General features: G+C 42.9%; 1 protein-coding gene across 14 annotated transcripts in view; it reads right to left on the bottom strand.

The window, feature by feature from the left end:
- The window catches only part of XPNPEP3 (X-prolyl aminopeptidase 3), a 39,684-nt gene that overhangs the window by 5,710 nt on the left and 17,257 nt on the right, over positions 1 to 16,717 (bottom strand). For 3 of the 14 annotated variants that reach the window (XR_010886299.1, XR_010886300.1, XR_010886301.1), the window contains exons 10-11: positions 10,922 to 10,978; positions 1,112 to 1,340 (exon numbers count right to left, since the gene is read on the bottom strand). The exons of 1 other annotated variant lie outside the window; for it this stretch is intronic. Coding sequence is in view for 7 of the 13 variants with exons in the window: in XM_067310392.1 (XP_067166493.1) it covers positions 1,334 to 1,340; positions 2,347 to 2,452; positions 10,922 to 10,978 (170 nt within the window). In the remaining 6 variants the exon portion in view is untranslated. Of the gene's footprint in view, positions 1 to 1,111; positions 1,341 to 2,346; positions 2,453 to 4,069; positions 4,779 to 5,207; positions 5,408 to 10,921; positions 10,979 to 11,122; positions 11,333 to 12,403; positions 13,285 to 16,717 lie in introns of those variants that run through there. 10 more of the 14 variants (XM_067310392.1, XM_067310415.1, XM_067310429.1 and 7 more) reach the window with 8 other exon arrangements.

Raw genomic sequence — 16,717 nt, 5'->3', positions numbered from 1 at the left:
TGGTAGTCATGACAAAGGCACTATTTGGCACTATTTGAAGACAGTAAAAATCCAAATCCAAGATTTTTCCTTTTTTTGATAGTGAAGATGGAGTTAAGATGTGATTTGGGGACAAAAAAGAGCTAATCTTCCATTGCTTCATCTTGCCAAGACAAAAAGGAATGGGTGAGAGAAATTAGATGGCCCCAAGACATGACAAATAATAATGCAAAAATACATGGACATTACAACAGAAGACAAGAGCTAGGGAGTTGGCAGTCCCCTGCCTCCCATTCCAGCATAAACAGGAAAGAAAAATTATGATACCTAACTCAGGTAGTTCTCAGAAAACAGAATTTCAGATATTTCTGGCATTTAACTGCTCTATTATCAATGCCCAGATAAAGACAATATACCTGGTTTAGCCTTACTTTGGACTCCACTGTAAACTTCATTAAGTCATCTAGGTTTGTGAATATATCCCACAAGAGGTGGCCTGCCTGCCAGTTCTGTACTGAATAATAAAATAAATAAATGATTGAATTTCTTTGCTGAGTGGGTTCAGATGCTTTAAAAGTATCTCACTGTGTCAAATATCCTTTCCTTTTATTTCAAAGCTCAACACAACTGGATCTCCAGAACGCCAATGAAAAGAATGGGGCCATCTGAAGCAGCGAGCTTTCACTGATCAGAAAGCACAAGCTCCCCAATCCTGACAACTTCAGGAAATGGGAATGAGCAGAGAGAGAACTGTAAGGTGCAGGGCCCAGTACTTCTTCTCTAGGAATCTTCTCTAGGAAACACCACTGCAAAATGATGAATTCCCTTCTCTCCCCCTCCCCATGTTTCTTTTTGTTGTTTTTTTTTCTTTCTCCTTCTGCTCACCACATTCATGAATCATATTTCTCACCCCAGCTTCAGGATTCACTGATTCCTATCTGTGCTAGGAGGAAGGGGAAAGAGCCACATCTAGCATGAGGAATACTCTCCCACCCAACTGCTGTATCAGTACAACTTTAAAAAAAGAACACGACAGGATGCAACAGCTTCAGCATGCCTTTACCAAGATACAAAGGAAGTTCTGTAACAGGTTGAGAGTTTACTACAACTACCAAGGAGTTAACGTCTTTACCTTAAGGTACAGGGTTTTGCATGGAAGATCTTTATGTTCAAGTTCACTCACATCCCATAACCTTCTTTTGTGAGTCTGCAATTATTTGAGAAAGCTGGTTGTACAAGTCTGAATGGGGAATATTATAAGCAGTTCTGAGGAAGCAGGAAAGCTGGGAAGAGCGAGGCCAGAGGTCTGACGATTCCACACACATACAAACCATCAGCAGTTACCAGACGCTGTTCATTCCCTGGAGGGGAAAAAAAAGAAAAATGCCCCATTCTCTTACCTTCCTTTGTTAATACAAAGTGTGACAAAGTACCTACCTTTGTATTTACATACACTGATTGCTACTGCTGGGGGGTTGGATGGCAAACACACCCTCTGTGAATGCCTATCTAAACAAAGCCTTTGGTTAGAAAGGGCCTGAAGCTGAGGAAGAGCCCTTATAACTCTTCTTCCATTGAGCAAAACTGTCAGTTAATTAAAACAATATGGACAGCATAAGAAAAAACATCCAGTTCCTCTTTCTTATCCCAGTTTCTAGGACAGAGGAAAATTGAGTGGATGACAATTTATCTGGGTAAGAGAGGAGAAGAAGAGGCTGAAGGACAATTAGCCCCCAACAGCACGAGTGCAACTTGTACTCTCATGTTATCTGATTAATAATTAAGGTAGTTGTTTACACTAAACCAGTTTCCCTCACTTCACCTTACTATTTCCTTCTATTTACTCCTTTCACCTTTGCTTTCTTTTACTGTATTTTATTGTATTTTTTACCATATTTTTAAATTCTGTGCTTAAAATCCAAGTTACAGGTTTGTTGGTGTACAAAAATTATCAGGTATTCTTTCCCTTCTACAAACATATTTGTTTCATTTCATCTTATCTGCATTAAGAACCAATATGAAGTGCAATTCATTTTGTATCTCCCATTTCTTTGGTGTGAGACCAAAATGTCTGAAATTCTCCTGTAGACTTACAGGTTATGAAGATAAAGGGGCTTCTCAACAGTCCTGCAAAGGTCTTTAGTGACGTTTTAGTGGGGAGGAATAATCTACTCTGTGGAAACTCCAGACCTGCTGTGAAGTCAAGCTAGAGGTTGGAAGTCTCAGGTGTCCCCATCCCTAACAAACATGAACTGGTTGTACTGGGAAAGGAGAGAGAGTAACAAAGGGCTGCTCTGCTTTTTAATAATATCATTTTGCTGTGAGATTACTCAGTTACCTGTCCCACAGGAGTTTTCTTAAACTCACTTTAGATCTTCCAAGCCTTTGGGATTTGGAGGCCAGCCTCCTCCTGCCAGAGCCTGGTGAGTGGTGGTGTTCCTGGTGCCATCAGTCTTGTTCACTGCAGTTAGAGCTGCCAAGTGAAAAATGGCTGGTCATTTGACAATAAACGGAAGGTTTAAATACCCAGCTTTCAGTTGAAAGCTGGAAGTTTACTGGAAAGTTTCCTTGAGAGGTTTGTAGTGACTCCTCCTTTCCTGACCAGGATGAATGGACTTCACTCAATTAATAATTCCTTTCTCAAGTTTTCTGTTGAAGTTAAAAAGAAAGTTCTCAAAGAACTTTCCCAGCACATTTGGGACTTGTGTACAACACAACAATAGTTTGTTAGAGGCAGCTTAATTTAAATTGGATTTTACATCAATTCGTTGAACAGCTGAGGAACCCTGTGTGGACACACTTATTTGCCATAAGAGTTGGCTTAAAATCAGTTCCTAATCGATTTAAGCTCCACTGATCAGATTTAAATATATATTTAAAAGGTCAACACAACCTTTTGCATTGATTTAATGAAATGATATTGAAAGCAACGCTTGAGTAAACTGGTGCAGCTCTGTGTAAAGAAGCTGTTTGAATTAGTGTAATATGGATTTTCAAAAGATGGAGAAACATTTCTCCCCCTCAAAGCTGGCAAATTCAATCTCTTGATTGAATACTAGAGAGATAGAGGTTGATGGAACTCTCCTCTGATGGAACCATTTATTGATTTTATCATTAAGTATACAAAACAAATACCTAATTCAGTAATAGGCACATTTTATGCCTTCCCTTGATGGTGTTTATCTTAGCCCCACATATATTTTAGTTCAAAATCACATGCGTTCCCTTTCAGTATGGAAGTTGAAAATCCAAACCTGGGGATATTTTTAAAATTCTAATGTTTAAAAGACTATAATCTGGTAGAAGCTTTTTAAAATGTGGATAAATAACTACATGAAAGTATCACTTATGTCAGGAGCTTATTTCACTAACAGGTGCAGATACTCACCATAAATCAAATCTCATTTGTGCTGAGTGGTTGAATTGCAGAGGAATCACTATATTGGTATGTGAAATATTTACTATGTATAGCTGGCCAGCTTCCCAGGAATTCTGATGAAACACACTGATGCACAAGAAAGAATATCCTTTCTTCACAAGACTTGTGAAAATGTAAGCTTTGCACTTCTCAGTATCTTATACAGCAGCTTTTTTAAACTGAATTTTCCATACAAATTTATCTAGAATAGCTACTAAGATCAAGAAAGATCTTTTTATATAGAAAATTCTCTCTTTATTGAGTAAAGCTGCTGTAATAAACATGAATATACTATCCAAGATAAAATATACTTTTATTTAAATTATATTTTTCTTCACCCTAGTTAGAAATGCCCTTTTTCTTATGGAGGAGTGAGAAACCACATGTTGCTTTAAACAATTTCAGATGCCCAAAAAGAAAAGACTGATTTTGGGATAACTTTTTTAAGTTAAAAAAAAAAAAAAAAGAGCACATGAACTGAGAAGCCAATAACTAACATTTCGCTGGGTACTGTTTGGATGTGTCCCTTGAATAAAAGGCATTATTTGCTAAGAATGATTTATTTAGACAGTTCATCTATGAATTTCCATATCTACAGTACAACCAAAACATGGTACGAAGGTAGAAAAGACTTCCAGTTACTACCTAAAACTTCTTGGTTTCCATCTGCAATATGAGATCAGTGTTTGCTATGTAGACTAATTGATCTGTATGGCAAACACAGGCAAGTTTACCTCTTAGAAAGTGTTACAATATGCAAGAAAGAAGTGGTTTCAGACACAGACAAGAAAAGTTTCACACAAGTGTGGGCCACATTCCTTGCAGATGAGAAGCCACATAAAAAAAATCAACCTAAATTAAACAGCAATAAAAGCCAATATGAACTGTGTTATATTAAAAATCTAATATGGCAAGCCATGAAAGCTCAAGAGTTTATATGGGCAGCCTATAAAATGCTAATGTAACTAACACCAGGGAATTCTGTAGAAACCATCCCTCTGCAAATCCAAAACTATATTAAAAAAAACCAAACTATTTCCAAGAATAACAGCTGTATATAAATTTACAAGGTTAATTTTTTTTCTCTGTTCCTGATTCAAATCATGTTAGAAGAAAGTTCCCAGTGACTGTACTTTTTTTTTTTTTTTAAATGTCACCAGATTATACATACATATTTGGATGGATGTGTTTCTCCGAGATGAAAGCAAGTCCTCCATCCCACCTGGTATAAAATGCCTCTTAGTTTAACCACGTCACTGCAACCTGACCACAGGTGAGTGGTACAATTGCCTTTCCATTCTCCAAACATTTATGGCTATGCAGTGGGCTGCGTGTGATAGTCTCCCATCCTGCCTTTGACTAAAGAGCTGCTTTAGACTGGCTGTGAATAATAGTATTTATGTTACTTTTGCAGAGATACTTGTAAGAGTACATTGAATACTCATGCTTCATTCAAATTACACAGAAGAGACTAGGTGCATGTGGCGTAACATGTACGTGCATGCTGGCTTTTTACATTCTCTGAATGGTCAATGAAAGACAGTGAAAAAGAGGCAACTAAGTATTTTTTTGATTTAGTTGTTATGATGCACAGAAAACTGCTGGAAAGCAGTCAAGGGTCAAATCTTTCATGCCTTTTTTCCAGTGAGATGCAAACTGCAAAGTAATGAGTAGATGAAATATTTTTCCATGAACAATGCATGCATCAGGCTAAAACCATTGTGCTAGTTTATTTTCACACTAAAATTGCAAAATAAGTGAAGAAAACAGACTTCTATTATAAAATTAAGTATTTTAATTAAAAGGAGAATTGTGGCTTCTGCCATTCATGCTAACACAAAAATTTGCATGAAAAGAACCTACTTCGCACAGAATGGGAGTTTCTTCCTGGCCCCATATGTAAGCTCATATAGCTTGTAGTCTTGCTATCTCTAGTTAATACAGTAGCAGCCACAGGGAGAATGGTCCTTCAAGTAAAGGAGTGGCCAGATCAGCTGAGAGGATTTTTTTCTGTAATTTGAATGTATCATTAATATTTTGTGTTTCACATACTGATTAGAATATGACAGAGAACATCAGTCACTTCCATCAAGACTGGAATTCATAGAAGCAAAGGTCCTATCCTAACAACTAAAACATTGCTAGGATAACATGGGAAACACTTGTTCATATTTCCATAAGCTCAGCAATACATCAGTTGGCCTTTTTATGAAGATCAGTTGAGGGTATGACATGTAATAGCATACTGTACAGAAATCATACTTCAAGTCAGAGACTGGAACATGCCAGTTACTTTAACACCAGTCTAATCTCAATTTTTTTACTCAGGAGTAATTACACCTGGGACCATTGAAAGGGGTACTTTAAAAACTTTTATCTGTTAAATGGTTATAAAATTAAATCCAATTTTTATTGATAACATTTCTAAATTGGTTCATCTCCTACTTATAATTTTGTTTTTATAAATGCATTCCTTGAATACAAAAGCTAGAAATAAGGAATCAACTTCAGCCTTGCTCAGATTTTTATAATCCAAAAGTGCTTTTCATCTTCTAAATTATGTAACAATTAGAGCGCAGCTAACAGAGGCAGCGAACAGACGCAGCAGTTTGCGCAGCAGTGGTTGGGCTCTGACTAGAACTTGAGGATCTTGTGGAAGTTGTGGGCTTTCTGAGGACCCCCGAGGACCTAGAAGGTGATCGCTGTGAACAGGAAAGGGGAAGCTAGGCAAGGACAACTGCAGGAGGCCTTGACTTCTCCTGGGAAAAGCTCCAGCTAGGAGTGGCTGCTGCTAACGAGCTCTCTGGGTTGCCCCTGACCAGAGGGGGTTGGGGCCTTTGATCCCAGTGGCCCTTGATTGGGCGGTCAAGCACCCTGTGAGTCAGTGCTAGGGAGAGGCCTATATAAGAGCCAGGCCTAGAGCGCAGCTAACAGAGGCATCGAACAGAGGCAGCGAACAGACGCAGCAGTTTGCGCAGCAGTTCGCGCAGAAGGGCGTGCGAAGGGACGTGCGAAGGGACCTTCATTTCTGTTCCCTGCGGTGTACACTTCCCCAATATGGTCGTGACACGCCGCACAGCGCGTTCCCCAGCGGCTGTTGCTGTGTCAGAGGCTTGGACCCAGACTGGCCCTCTGACAGTAGATGCAGCTCTACAGGTCTCAGGCTGCAGGGAGTGCTTGGGGCCTCTCCGGGAGGCCTGGGCTGGCAGCCAGCTCTCCTGCAGGAGGTGTGCTGCTGTTGATGAGTTGTGTCGTCAGGTAAGGGAGTTACAGGAGGAGGTCAGTAGGCTGCGCAGCATCCGAGAAGCAGAGCAAGAGATAGACAGGGTATTCTCGGAGACTGTACAGCTCCAGGAGTCCCAACCCCCTGCAGCAGTGGAGTTGCCAGAGGGCTCTGTGCCGTGTGAAACGGTACATCATAACATCATAGAAGAAGGCTGGAAACTGGTCACTGCTCGTGGGAGGAGAAAGGCTCCTACTCCTCCTGAAGACCTGAAGCTGAAGAACAGGTTTAGTGCCCTCCAGGATGAGGAGGAGATGGGCATGGCTGCCAGGGAAGTAACCGGGACAACAGACCCTGTGCCCTACCGGAACACCCGGAAAAAGCGGCGGGTGATTGTTGTGGGGGACTCCCTGCTACAGGGGACGGAGGCATCTATCTGCCGACCTGACCTCTTGTCTAGAGAGGTTTGTGGCCTGCCGGGGGCTCGCGTGAGAGATGTCATGCAAAGACTGCCAAGGCTCGTCCATTCTTCGGACTATTACCCACTGCTGCTCTTCCATGTGGGCGCCAATGACACCAAGGGCAAACTGGAGACCATCAAGCAGGATTTCAGAGCTCTGGGGATGGTGGTCAAGGGTCTGGGAGCCCAGGTCATCTTCTCCTCAATCCTGCCAGTGAGGGGGATGGATGAGAGGAGGAGGAGACGGACTTTCCAGGTTAACGACTGGCTGCGCCGCTGGTGTTGGCAACAGGGTTTTGGTTTCTACGACCATGGGACCCTGTTTGAAGATCGACAACTGATGGCGAGAGATGGGATCCACCTCACGAGGCGGGGCACGCGGGTCTTTGCCAACAGGTTGGCCAACCTGGTAAGGAGGGCTTTAAACTAGGAAAGATGGGGGAAGGGGAGAGTTATAGTGACAGGGTAGTTGGCAAAAGACTGCTCAAGTCAGGATGCCTCCAACAGGTGAATGCAGCCAGGGAAGTGCGCATGGGATGTGGCTATGGAGGACCCTCTTGTATCCCTCTTGGGAAACCTGCATGCTCGATCACCTCCCTGAAATGCCTGTACACCAATGCACGCAGCTTGGGGAACAAACAGGAAGAACTAGAGATGTGTGTGCGGTCGCAGGGCCATGATCTCATTGCCATTACAGAGACATGGTGGGATAGCTCGCATGACTGGAGTGCTGTCATGGATGGCTACGTACTTTTTAGGAAAGACAGGCCAGGAAAGCGAGGTGGTGGAGTTGCTCTTTATGTGAGGGAGCAACTGGAATGTATGGAGCTGTGCCTAGGGGTGGATGAAGAGCAAGTCGAGAGCTTATGGGTAAGGATCAAAGGGCAGGCTAACAGAGGTGACACTGTTGTGGGTGTTTACTACAGGCCACCTGATCAGGATGAGGAAGTGGATGAGGCCTTCTACAGACAGCTGGAAGTAGCCTCACAATCCCAGGCCCTGGTTCTCATGGGGGACTTCAACCACCCCGATATCTGCTGGAAAGACAACACAGCTAGGCACAAACAGTCCTGGAGATTCCTGCAGAGCATTGGTGACAACTTCTTGACCCAGGTGGTGGAGGAGCCAACAAGGAGAGGTGTGCTGCTGGACCTCGTACTAACAAACAAAGAAGGACTGGTGGAAGATGTGAAGGTTGGGGGCTGCCTTGGCTGCAGTGACCATGAGATGGTGGAGTTCAGGATCCTGCGAGGAGGCAGCAGGGCACCAAGTAGGATCGCAACCCTGGACTTCAGGAGAGCAAACTTTGTCCTCTTCAGGGATCTACTTGGAGGAATCCCATGGGTGAGGGCCCTGGAAGGAAGGAGTGTTCAAGAGAGTTGGTTAATATTCAAACATCACTTCCTCCAGGCTCAAGAGCGGTGCATCCCTATGAGTAGGAAGTCAAGCAAAGGAGGTAGGAGACCTGCATGGATGAGCAAGGAGCTCCTGGCAAAACTCAGCCAGAAGAAGGAAGTATACAGAAAGTGGAAAGGGGGACAGGCCACTTGGGAGGAATATAGGAATGTTGTCAGAGTATGCAGGGATGCGACGAGGAAGGCTAAGGCCTGTTTGGAATTAAATCTGGCTAGAGATGTCAAGGACAACAAGAAGGGCTTCTTCAAATACATCAGCAGCAAGAGGAAGACTAGGGAAAATGTGGGCCCTTTGCTGAATGGAGTGGGTGCCCTGGTGACGAAGGATGCAGAGAAGGCAGAGTTACTGAATGCCTTCTTTGCTTCAGTCTTTACTGGTCAGGCCAGCCCTCAGGAGCCCCAGACCCTGGAGGCAAGAGGGAAAGTCTGGAGAGAGGAAGACTTTCCCTTGGTGGAGGAGGAGTGGGTTAGAGATCATTTAAGCAAACTTGACACCCACAAATCCATGGGCCCTGATGGGATGCACCCACGAGTGCTGAGGGAGCTGGCGGATGTTATTGCTAAGCCACTCTCCATCATCTTTGAAAGGTCATGGAGAACAGGAGAGGTGCCCGAGGACTGGAAGAAAGCCAATGTCACCCCAGTCTTCAAAAAGGGCAAGAAGGAGGACCCAGGGAACTACAGGCCAGTCAGCCTCACCTCCATCCCTGGAAAGGTGATGGAGCAGCTCATCCTGGAAGCCATCTCCACGCATGTGGAGGAAAAGAAGGTGATCAGGAGTAGTCAGCATGGCTTCACCAAGGGGAAATCATGCCTAACCAATCTGATAGCCTTCTATGATGGAATGACTGGCTGGGTAGATGAGGGGAGAGCAGTGGATGTTGTCTACCTAGACTTCAGCAAGGCTTTTGACACTGTCTCCCATAGCATCCTCATAGACAAGCTCAGGAAGTGTGGGTTAGATGAGTGGACAGTGAGGTGGATTGAGACCTGGCTGAATGGCAGAGCTCAGAGAGTTGTGATCAGTGGTACAGAGTCTAGTTGGAGGCCTGTAGCTAGCGGTGTCCCCCAGGGGTCAGTACTGGGTCCAGTCTTGTTCAACTTCTTCATCAATGACCTGGATGAAGGCACAGAGTGCACACTCAGCAAGTTTGCTGATGATACAAAACTGGGAGGAGTGGCCGATACGCCAGAGGGCTGTGCTGCCATTCAAAGAGACTTGGACAGGCTGGAGAGGTGGGCAGAGAGGAACCTCATGAAATTCAACAAAGGGAAGTGCAGGGTCCTGCACCTGGGGAGGAATAACCCCATGCAGCAGTACAGGTTGGGGGTTGACCTGCTGGAAAGCAGCTCTGCTGAGAAGGACCTGGGAGTGCTGGTGGACACCAAGTTAAGTATGAGGCAGCAATGTGCACTTGTGGCCAAGAAGGCCAATGGTATCCTGGGCTGCATCAGAAAGAGTGCTGCCAGCAGGTCGAGGGAAGTGATTCTCCCCCTCTACTCAGCCCTGGTGAGGCCACATCTGGAGTACTGCGTCCAGTTCTGGGCTCCCCAGTACAAGAGGGATGTGGCACTACTGGAGCAAGTCCAGCGAAGGGCCACAAAGATAATTAGGGGACTGGGGTATCTCTCTTATGAGGAAAGGCTGAGAGAGCTTGGCCTGTTTAGCTTGGAGAAGAGAAGGCTGAGAGGAGATCTTATCAATGTGTATAAGTATCTGAAGGGAGGGTGTCGAGAGGATGGGGCCAGACTCTTTTCAGTGGTGCCGAGCGACAGGACGCGAGGCAATGGGCACAAACTGAAACACAGACACTTCCATCTTAACATGAGGAAAAACTTTTTCACTGTGAGGGTGACAGAGCACTGGAACAGGTTGCCCCGAGAGGTGGTGGAGTCTCCTTCTCTGGAGATATTCAAAAGCCGCCTGGATGCAATCCTGTGCAATGTGCTCTAGGTGACCCTGGTGGAGCAGGGGGGTTGGACTAGATGATCTCCAGAGGTCCCTTCCAACCTCAGTGATTCTGTGATTCTGTGATTCTGTGATTTAGAGGTCAGGGGAAGAGGATATGACATCTGCAACAAGCATATATTTCAAGAATGCTTCCATTTGCTGTGTGTCAAGTTAAATAATGTTCTTTTGAAGAATACATATAATAGAGGAGATCACGCAAACTGCTGTTCCTTGACACTGCTGACCTCTCAAAACTTCCTGAAACAGATTAAGTGCATTGTCAGTCCAGCTACCTCCAGATAAAACAAAATAATCCTCTGTGGCACAAGCAAGTTATGAGAGATTGAATGGAAGAGTCTGAACAGAGCAAAACTCATAATGAAGTAAGGCACACCAAAGAGCAAAATAACCATATGACTGACTTGAAAAGATACAGGAAATGATAACGATTCCAAAATCAGCAATAGAGACTTACCCCCACTGCGTGGCTCGGCTTGCAACTGCTGCACCATATGGTCACTGCTCTTAATTCCTGAAAAGAGGAAAATAGGTATGTTTCTGCCTCATCCTATTTGAACTGAAAAGGAAGTCTGCAGAAAAGCACACACTGCCGTGTACAACTGGGTGTGCACAGGCTCACACCCCTTCCCATCCAGGTATGGAATAAAGCTCTCACCAAGACATCTTCCCAGGCAGTGCTCCAGGCCGGGAACGGCTGCCTGCGTCAGTCTCCCCCAAGCTCTGCCCAGACTTTTTTCCAGGGCAAATCCAGGTTAGGGACTCTCTATAAGAGGTCATTCCTCCTTTTAACTACACTCAGTCAACAGCATACATATCTTCCAGCATGCAACTTTGAGCAAGCTTTCCAAAAGAAAATGGGCACATGCTGAAAAAAATCAGATAACAGGATGAAAACATCTCTTGTCACAGTATGATTCCTCCCAGCTGTATCAGTTGGATCAGTACAAATTTAACAAGCAGGACAGAAAGAAGCTGGAGGTAGGTGAAATTTGTATTGGGCCTCTTAGGCATTAAATGTGAACTGAGAATAACAAATGGATATTGTGGATTTCAAGGAAAGAGCTTTGCTGTTGAGGAAGTTAAAGTGTTAATTTAACAAAACACAGACAATTCAAGGAGAGGTCTTTTCTGAACCAGCAGTTCCCGAGTTCAGAATACAACCTAAAAGACACCATCAGTTCATAGGCTTATTCAGTTCTTTTCCTCGTTACACTTCAGGATTTGGGCTTGTTCTTTTACCTTGCATTGGCACATGTAGTCTGAATCAGATAGCTGCAAAGCAGGGTCCATGGACCCTGCTAAGGGAGATGGAGATGCAGCTAAGGCCTGGGCTGTGCTTGTGTCCTGCACAATTGCTTGCTATTTTACTGGAACAAACTCATGATGGCAAAAAGAGGAGCAGGCCCCAATTTGGATGGATCCAGCTCCAGCAGAGCCACTTTGCAGCCGCTCCTGCAAGTTCACATTTCATTTTTTAAATACACAAAGATTACATTAATTACTAGGGAAGAGAATAGAAAGGGGACGGCACTGTTTACTGGAAGACTTGATTTGTTGTTGTTTGGTTTTTGTGCAGCCATTTTTTCTGCCAGAGGAATGTCATGCAATATGTATGTGTCTTCACTGCTTATTTTCTTCCTTTTCTCCCTGGTTCTTTGTCCTTCTGGGTTTGCCTTCCTTGCTTCAGTGTGAACGGTCCTGTTGTGCAGCTCTAGGAATTCTGCTTCTGTATCATCAGGGTGGACCAACAAAGCTCTTTTTTTGTATTAGATGTTTTTTTTAAGTGAAAGTAACAACAGCCACTAGAAGCAGTTGTTCTTTTAGCACTGATCTAACAAAAGTGATTAAAAGAGGAGATGAAGGTCAGGGTTGCAGACTTTTTTTTAATGGAAGTACAATCACAGTTCCACCATCAAGGCTAAACTGAACCCAGAGCAGGTATCCAAGCTCTTCATCACAGAAATAAAAATGTTCCTTATCCTCCCTATAAAGCCTATTTGGGGGGCGGGAAGGTGCATAGATTTTTAACAATAGGGGTGATTAACAGCTAGAGCAAATTACTGAAATAAGCAGTTCTCCATCTCTTCCCTCACCCTCCCCCAGTCTTCAGATCACGGCTTGATGCCTTACTGGGGGATCTGTTGCTGTCACATGCAAGCTACTGGGTTCAGTGCTAAATTAGGCAGGTAAAATGCAATGGCTGTTATAGGAAGGTGCTCAAACTGCATGATCAAAGAGTGCCTCCTACCCTTTAATTCTGTGAATCTATTAACTGAAGACAGGTGATATTCTAGAGGATTTTCAAGTCAGGCCTTTATTAGCTTATGAGTCATTAAAAATGGATTCCTTAAGAAATGTAGCATTTGGTGCATTTCTTGTCTTAAATGAGCTTAGAGAAACAAATTATCAGGTGTCTAATACATTGTTAACATGCACTGAGTAGCAGACTGGAAGAAATTAGCAGCTCCATATCTAATAGCTGAGATTATTATGTTGATTATCATGATAATTATATTAGGTATTTAAATTTGCACTACAATCCTCCTTTTAGTTAATTCTTACACTTGTTCTATTTTTTTTTTTAAAGAAGTTAAGTTAGAATGATAAATTTGGGTTCATAACTCACGTTACATGAAGCCATAAACAGTTTCAGAGTTTCAAGAGTAATGATCACATCTTTCAGATAGCACATTCTCACCTTTTCGGAAAGGCACTGGGAAGGAGAGATTCACAGAACACTGTCTCCTCAAAAGCCTCATACAGCAGGGAAATGACATACAGCAGAAGGAAAATCTTAAGATGGAGGCAAAGTTAAGGCTACATCACAGTGAAATATATTACAGTTAGCGTAATTATCCAAAATCCCAAGAATATACGCCCTAGAAATTCAAAGTTAAAATTAAGCTTAACAAAAAATCCAAATAAAGTATAAAGAAATGCAGAGACAAAGCATGTAAAAAATCCTAATTTTCCTTGGTGAAAAGCTCTTCTAAATCTCTAACTAGCAAGAAGTCACAACATTTGTGTGCATAATATGTGTGTGTTTATATATATATATAATATATACATACACACACATGCTTTTGAAGATGAATGATACATTTCCACTTTATAACTGAAAGTTCATTAGAAAGCTTTCTCTGTTCTGCAGGGGAAGGCAGAAAAAAAGTATAGTGCGCCTTTAAAAATCTTTTAATCATATCTGAGTTCACAAATGTAGACTACCTCAATATGAACTGTATGTTTTTGCCTGGTTACAGTCGCCACAGTAACACCCATGTAGCTGTTAAAAAGCTCATCTCCTGGAGAAAAGAACGGGGTAAAGCATAAATTATAAAGCAATATACATACCAAATATCTGCAATGCATCACAGGAACCTCAGCAGTACCTTATGGAATCTGACAAGTAATAGGTAAGCGCGACAAGCGTACTGAAGGCTACTGCTTTTTTGGCTGCAGACTAGTATCTTTACAAGTCTGGAGGAGAAACAGTTGGAAGGGCAGTTGGAGATTTAAAGTCTCCGTAACAGGGCGCAACTGCCTGGGAATGAAAGGACTGGACATTTCTGAGCTGTCTGTAGGGTCGAGTCTCTCCAGCTCTATGGACAAGATGATGTGCGCAACTGGGCTGAGAGAATATATGCACAGTGCAGGAAGAGACAACCAGACTCGACTCCACAGCAGTTTCGGTCCCATGATGGGAACTCTCCTAATCCCAGATACACCAATATCAGACCTTGTCTATCCGGGGGACAATGGTACAAAGTAGTTACTGAATCAAAATGGGATCCTGATGGCACATTATGACAACAACATAGGGAGGCCAACACAAATGACAAACTTCATTAAGGCTTCTAAATAGAAATGACCACAGTCTGTCAAGAGGAGGTAAGAAGGGGCATTCATCGGTAGTATCAAAACCACCCGTTTTTGTTGTCTGGAATAAGGCATGCACTGACAAAGCTTAAAAACCCATCCCTGTTAGCTATAGCATTAACAGCCATGCCCTTTCTGAATGACTGTAATGTCTGCTGCATGCCCACAGCTGAGATGTAATACTGTTAATTATAGAGGTATTGGTTGCAGCTCCTATGGGTAAAACTGATTTCATGTGTGCACTTTGTGTGCCTGTTAGACTGGAAAAGCAAAGCATACTATCCCCAAACTTCCACCTCCTCTCTGAGTAAAGGATTCACATGATAAGAAGTTACATGAGGTCTGCTATTTCCTACCAGGAGGGTAAGACTACATGAACTTGGATCAGTGGCCAGTCCCATTTTGTATTACTCTCTCAAAAGCACACACAGAGGCAGGAGCCTTGTCCTGCCCGGGACTCAAAGAGCCCGAGCCTCCCCCTCACACTGGCCTAGTTTACTGACACAAACTGCAGCAGACACTCACATAGCTGCAATGAGCCTATTGCCCTAGCAGGAACTGCGTTTCAAGCTGTTTTTGCTGGACTCCCAACTTCACCTCGAGCCTTACCATCAAACTCCAGGCTGAGCATTCCCAACCTCTGCTGCAGTGATTCTTCTCTTGGATCATGAAAAAAGTGATTCCTTTAAAAAGCCCTTCGCTCTTCATGGTCTTCAGAGCAGAGAACCACCACAGAGTTTCAACTGTTGTCGGTCAGCTCTGTCCCACCACAGTGTGTCTAACGCCAGCGTTCCCAAGAAGGTCCCAAACCAAGCCTGCACGTCACTTCTGCAATACCTTTTTTCCTCGATGTCCAAGAAAAAGAACATTTCGAACCCTACAGTAACCATTCTCCGTCCTGGGCCTACCACCAACTTCCTTATATACTTTTTGATTGCTCAAATGCAAGCATCAGGCTTACCTAGATAGGAATTAATTATTTCTTTGCCTTTGTTAATAGACAGTTCTGTCAAGATAGTTAAAAGAAAGCCCTGTGTTGTATGAGTCAGTAAAAGGAGGTAATACACGTGGACCTGGAAGGTTTTCCATATTCCTTTCTGCCTGTCTTCAGAGGGGTCTGTTATTGGTTAGCAAAATACTGGGTGGTGCTTCTGAGAAACAACCCGGTGCACTGTGGCATGACTTGTCCCTGGAAGACAGGCATTGCTCCAGTTGCTGCAGGTGAGACAGGCTCACAGTCAGCAGCCAGTTAAGAGAGGACAAAAAGACAAACTCTGAGAAGGTCAAGTGAGTTGAGGGGAGAAACTGAACATCATTGAGCCCGCCATGCCTTGCTATCAATTTCTATTACAAATCCTGCTTTAAAATTGCACATTGTTACACCTCTGAAATACAATGAATTTTATAAGCCAGAGGCACTGTGACAGTGCCCAAATGACGATTTCTAATCAAGTTGAAGCTAAGTATATATGTAGGTAGCATGCATAACAGAGATGTTGAAATGATCTCAGAAACATAAACTTAAAGGCTTAGATCTGCATACTAATGAAAAGATGCCTCTATAGGCTTCTAGACAACTCAGTTTAAAAGAAATAAAAAAAATGTCAATTTATTGCAGTGCAGAGTTTTGTTATCCAATTACACAAAGTATTAAGCATCTCAACATGATTAAAGCATTTTGATCATTTACCTCTTATGGATTTTTTCTAAGTTTAACCCTAACTCTTTCTGCTTTATAATAATTTTCTTGGGAGTAATTACTAAATTTCCATAGAAGTAATTTGGGTAGCATAAGAGTATGTAACCTCAGCCTTGCTCCCTCCATCATAATGAAGGTTTTGTCTAGAAATGTACTTTTTCTCCTTCACATTATTTAAAATCTGACACATGATCAATAACATAAAACTGCAAAAAAATTTCTCATATGATAATTCTATTGATTTAAAAAAAAATAATTAAACTGTTAAGACCAAGTTCATCAATACAATCTGCCTCCTTTGTTCTCCCCTCTTGAGGTAGGACAAATCAATCAGGGTCTCCTGGCTAGTGAAACTAGTTTTATAGCTATTGCACCGCCCTGACAACATAGTGAACAGCCATTTTATACCCTGTTGTTCTCTCCTCGCTCTCATATCCACCTGCACACATCCCCACAGCTCCAAATTGTGCCTTTTCCCTGAATCTTCTATACTGCATTGTACATTCCAAATTTCTTCGTCTCCACTCTTTTCTGAATGCTCCCTCAATTTGCACATCCTTCCTACTCCATCAGATTCCTTCACGAAATAATAGATACAATTTTAGAAAAGACATACTGTATTTTTCACAGATAACAGAGATTGAATGCCAGATTGTGTTAAATACCAGATTTCTC

The sequence above is a fragment of the Apteryx mantelli genome, chromosome 1 (assembly GCF_036417845.1).
Source record: "Apteryx mantelli isolate bAptMan1 chromosome 1, bAptMan1.hap1, whole genome shotgun sequence".
Lineage (NCBI taxonomy): Eukaryota > Metazoa > Chordata > Aves > Apterygiformes > Apterygidae > Apteryx > Apteryx mantelli.
This window is presented reverse-complemented; position numbering and strand designations above follow the sequence as displayed.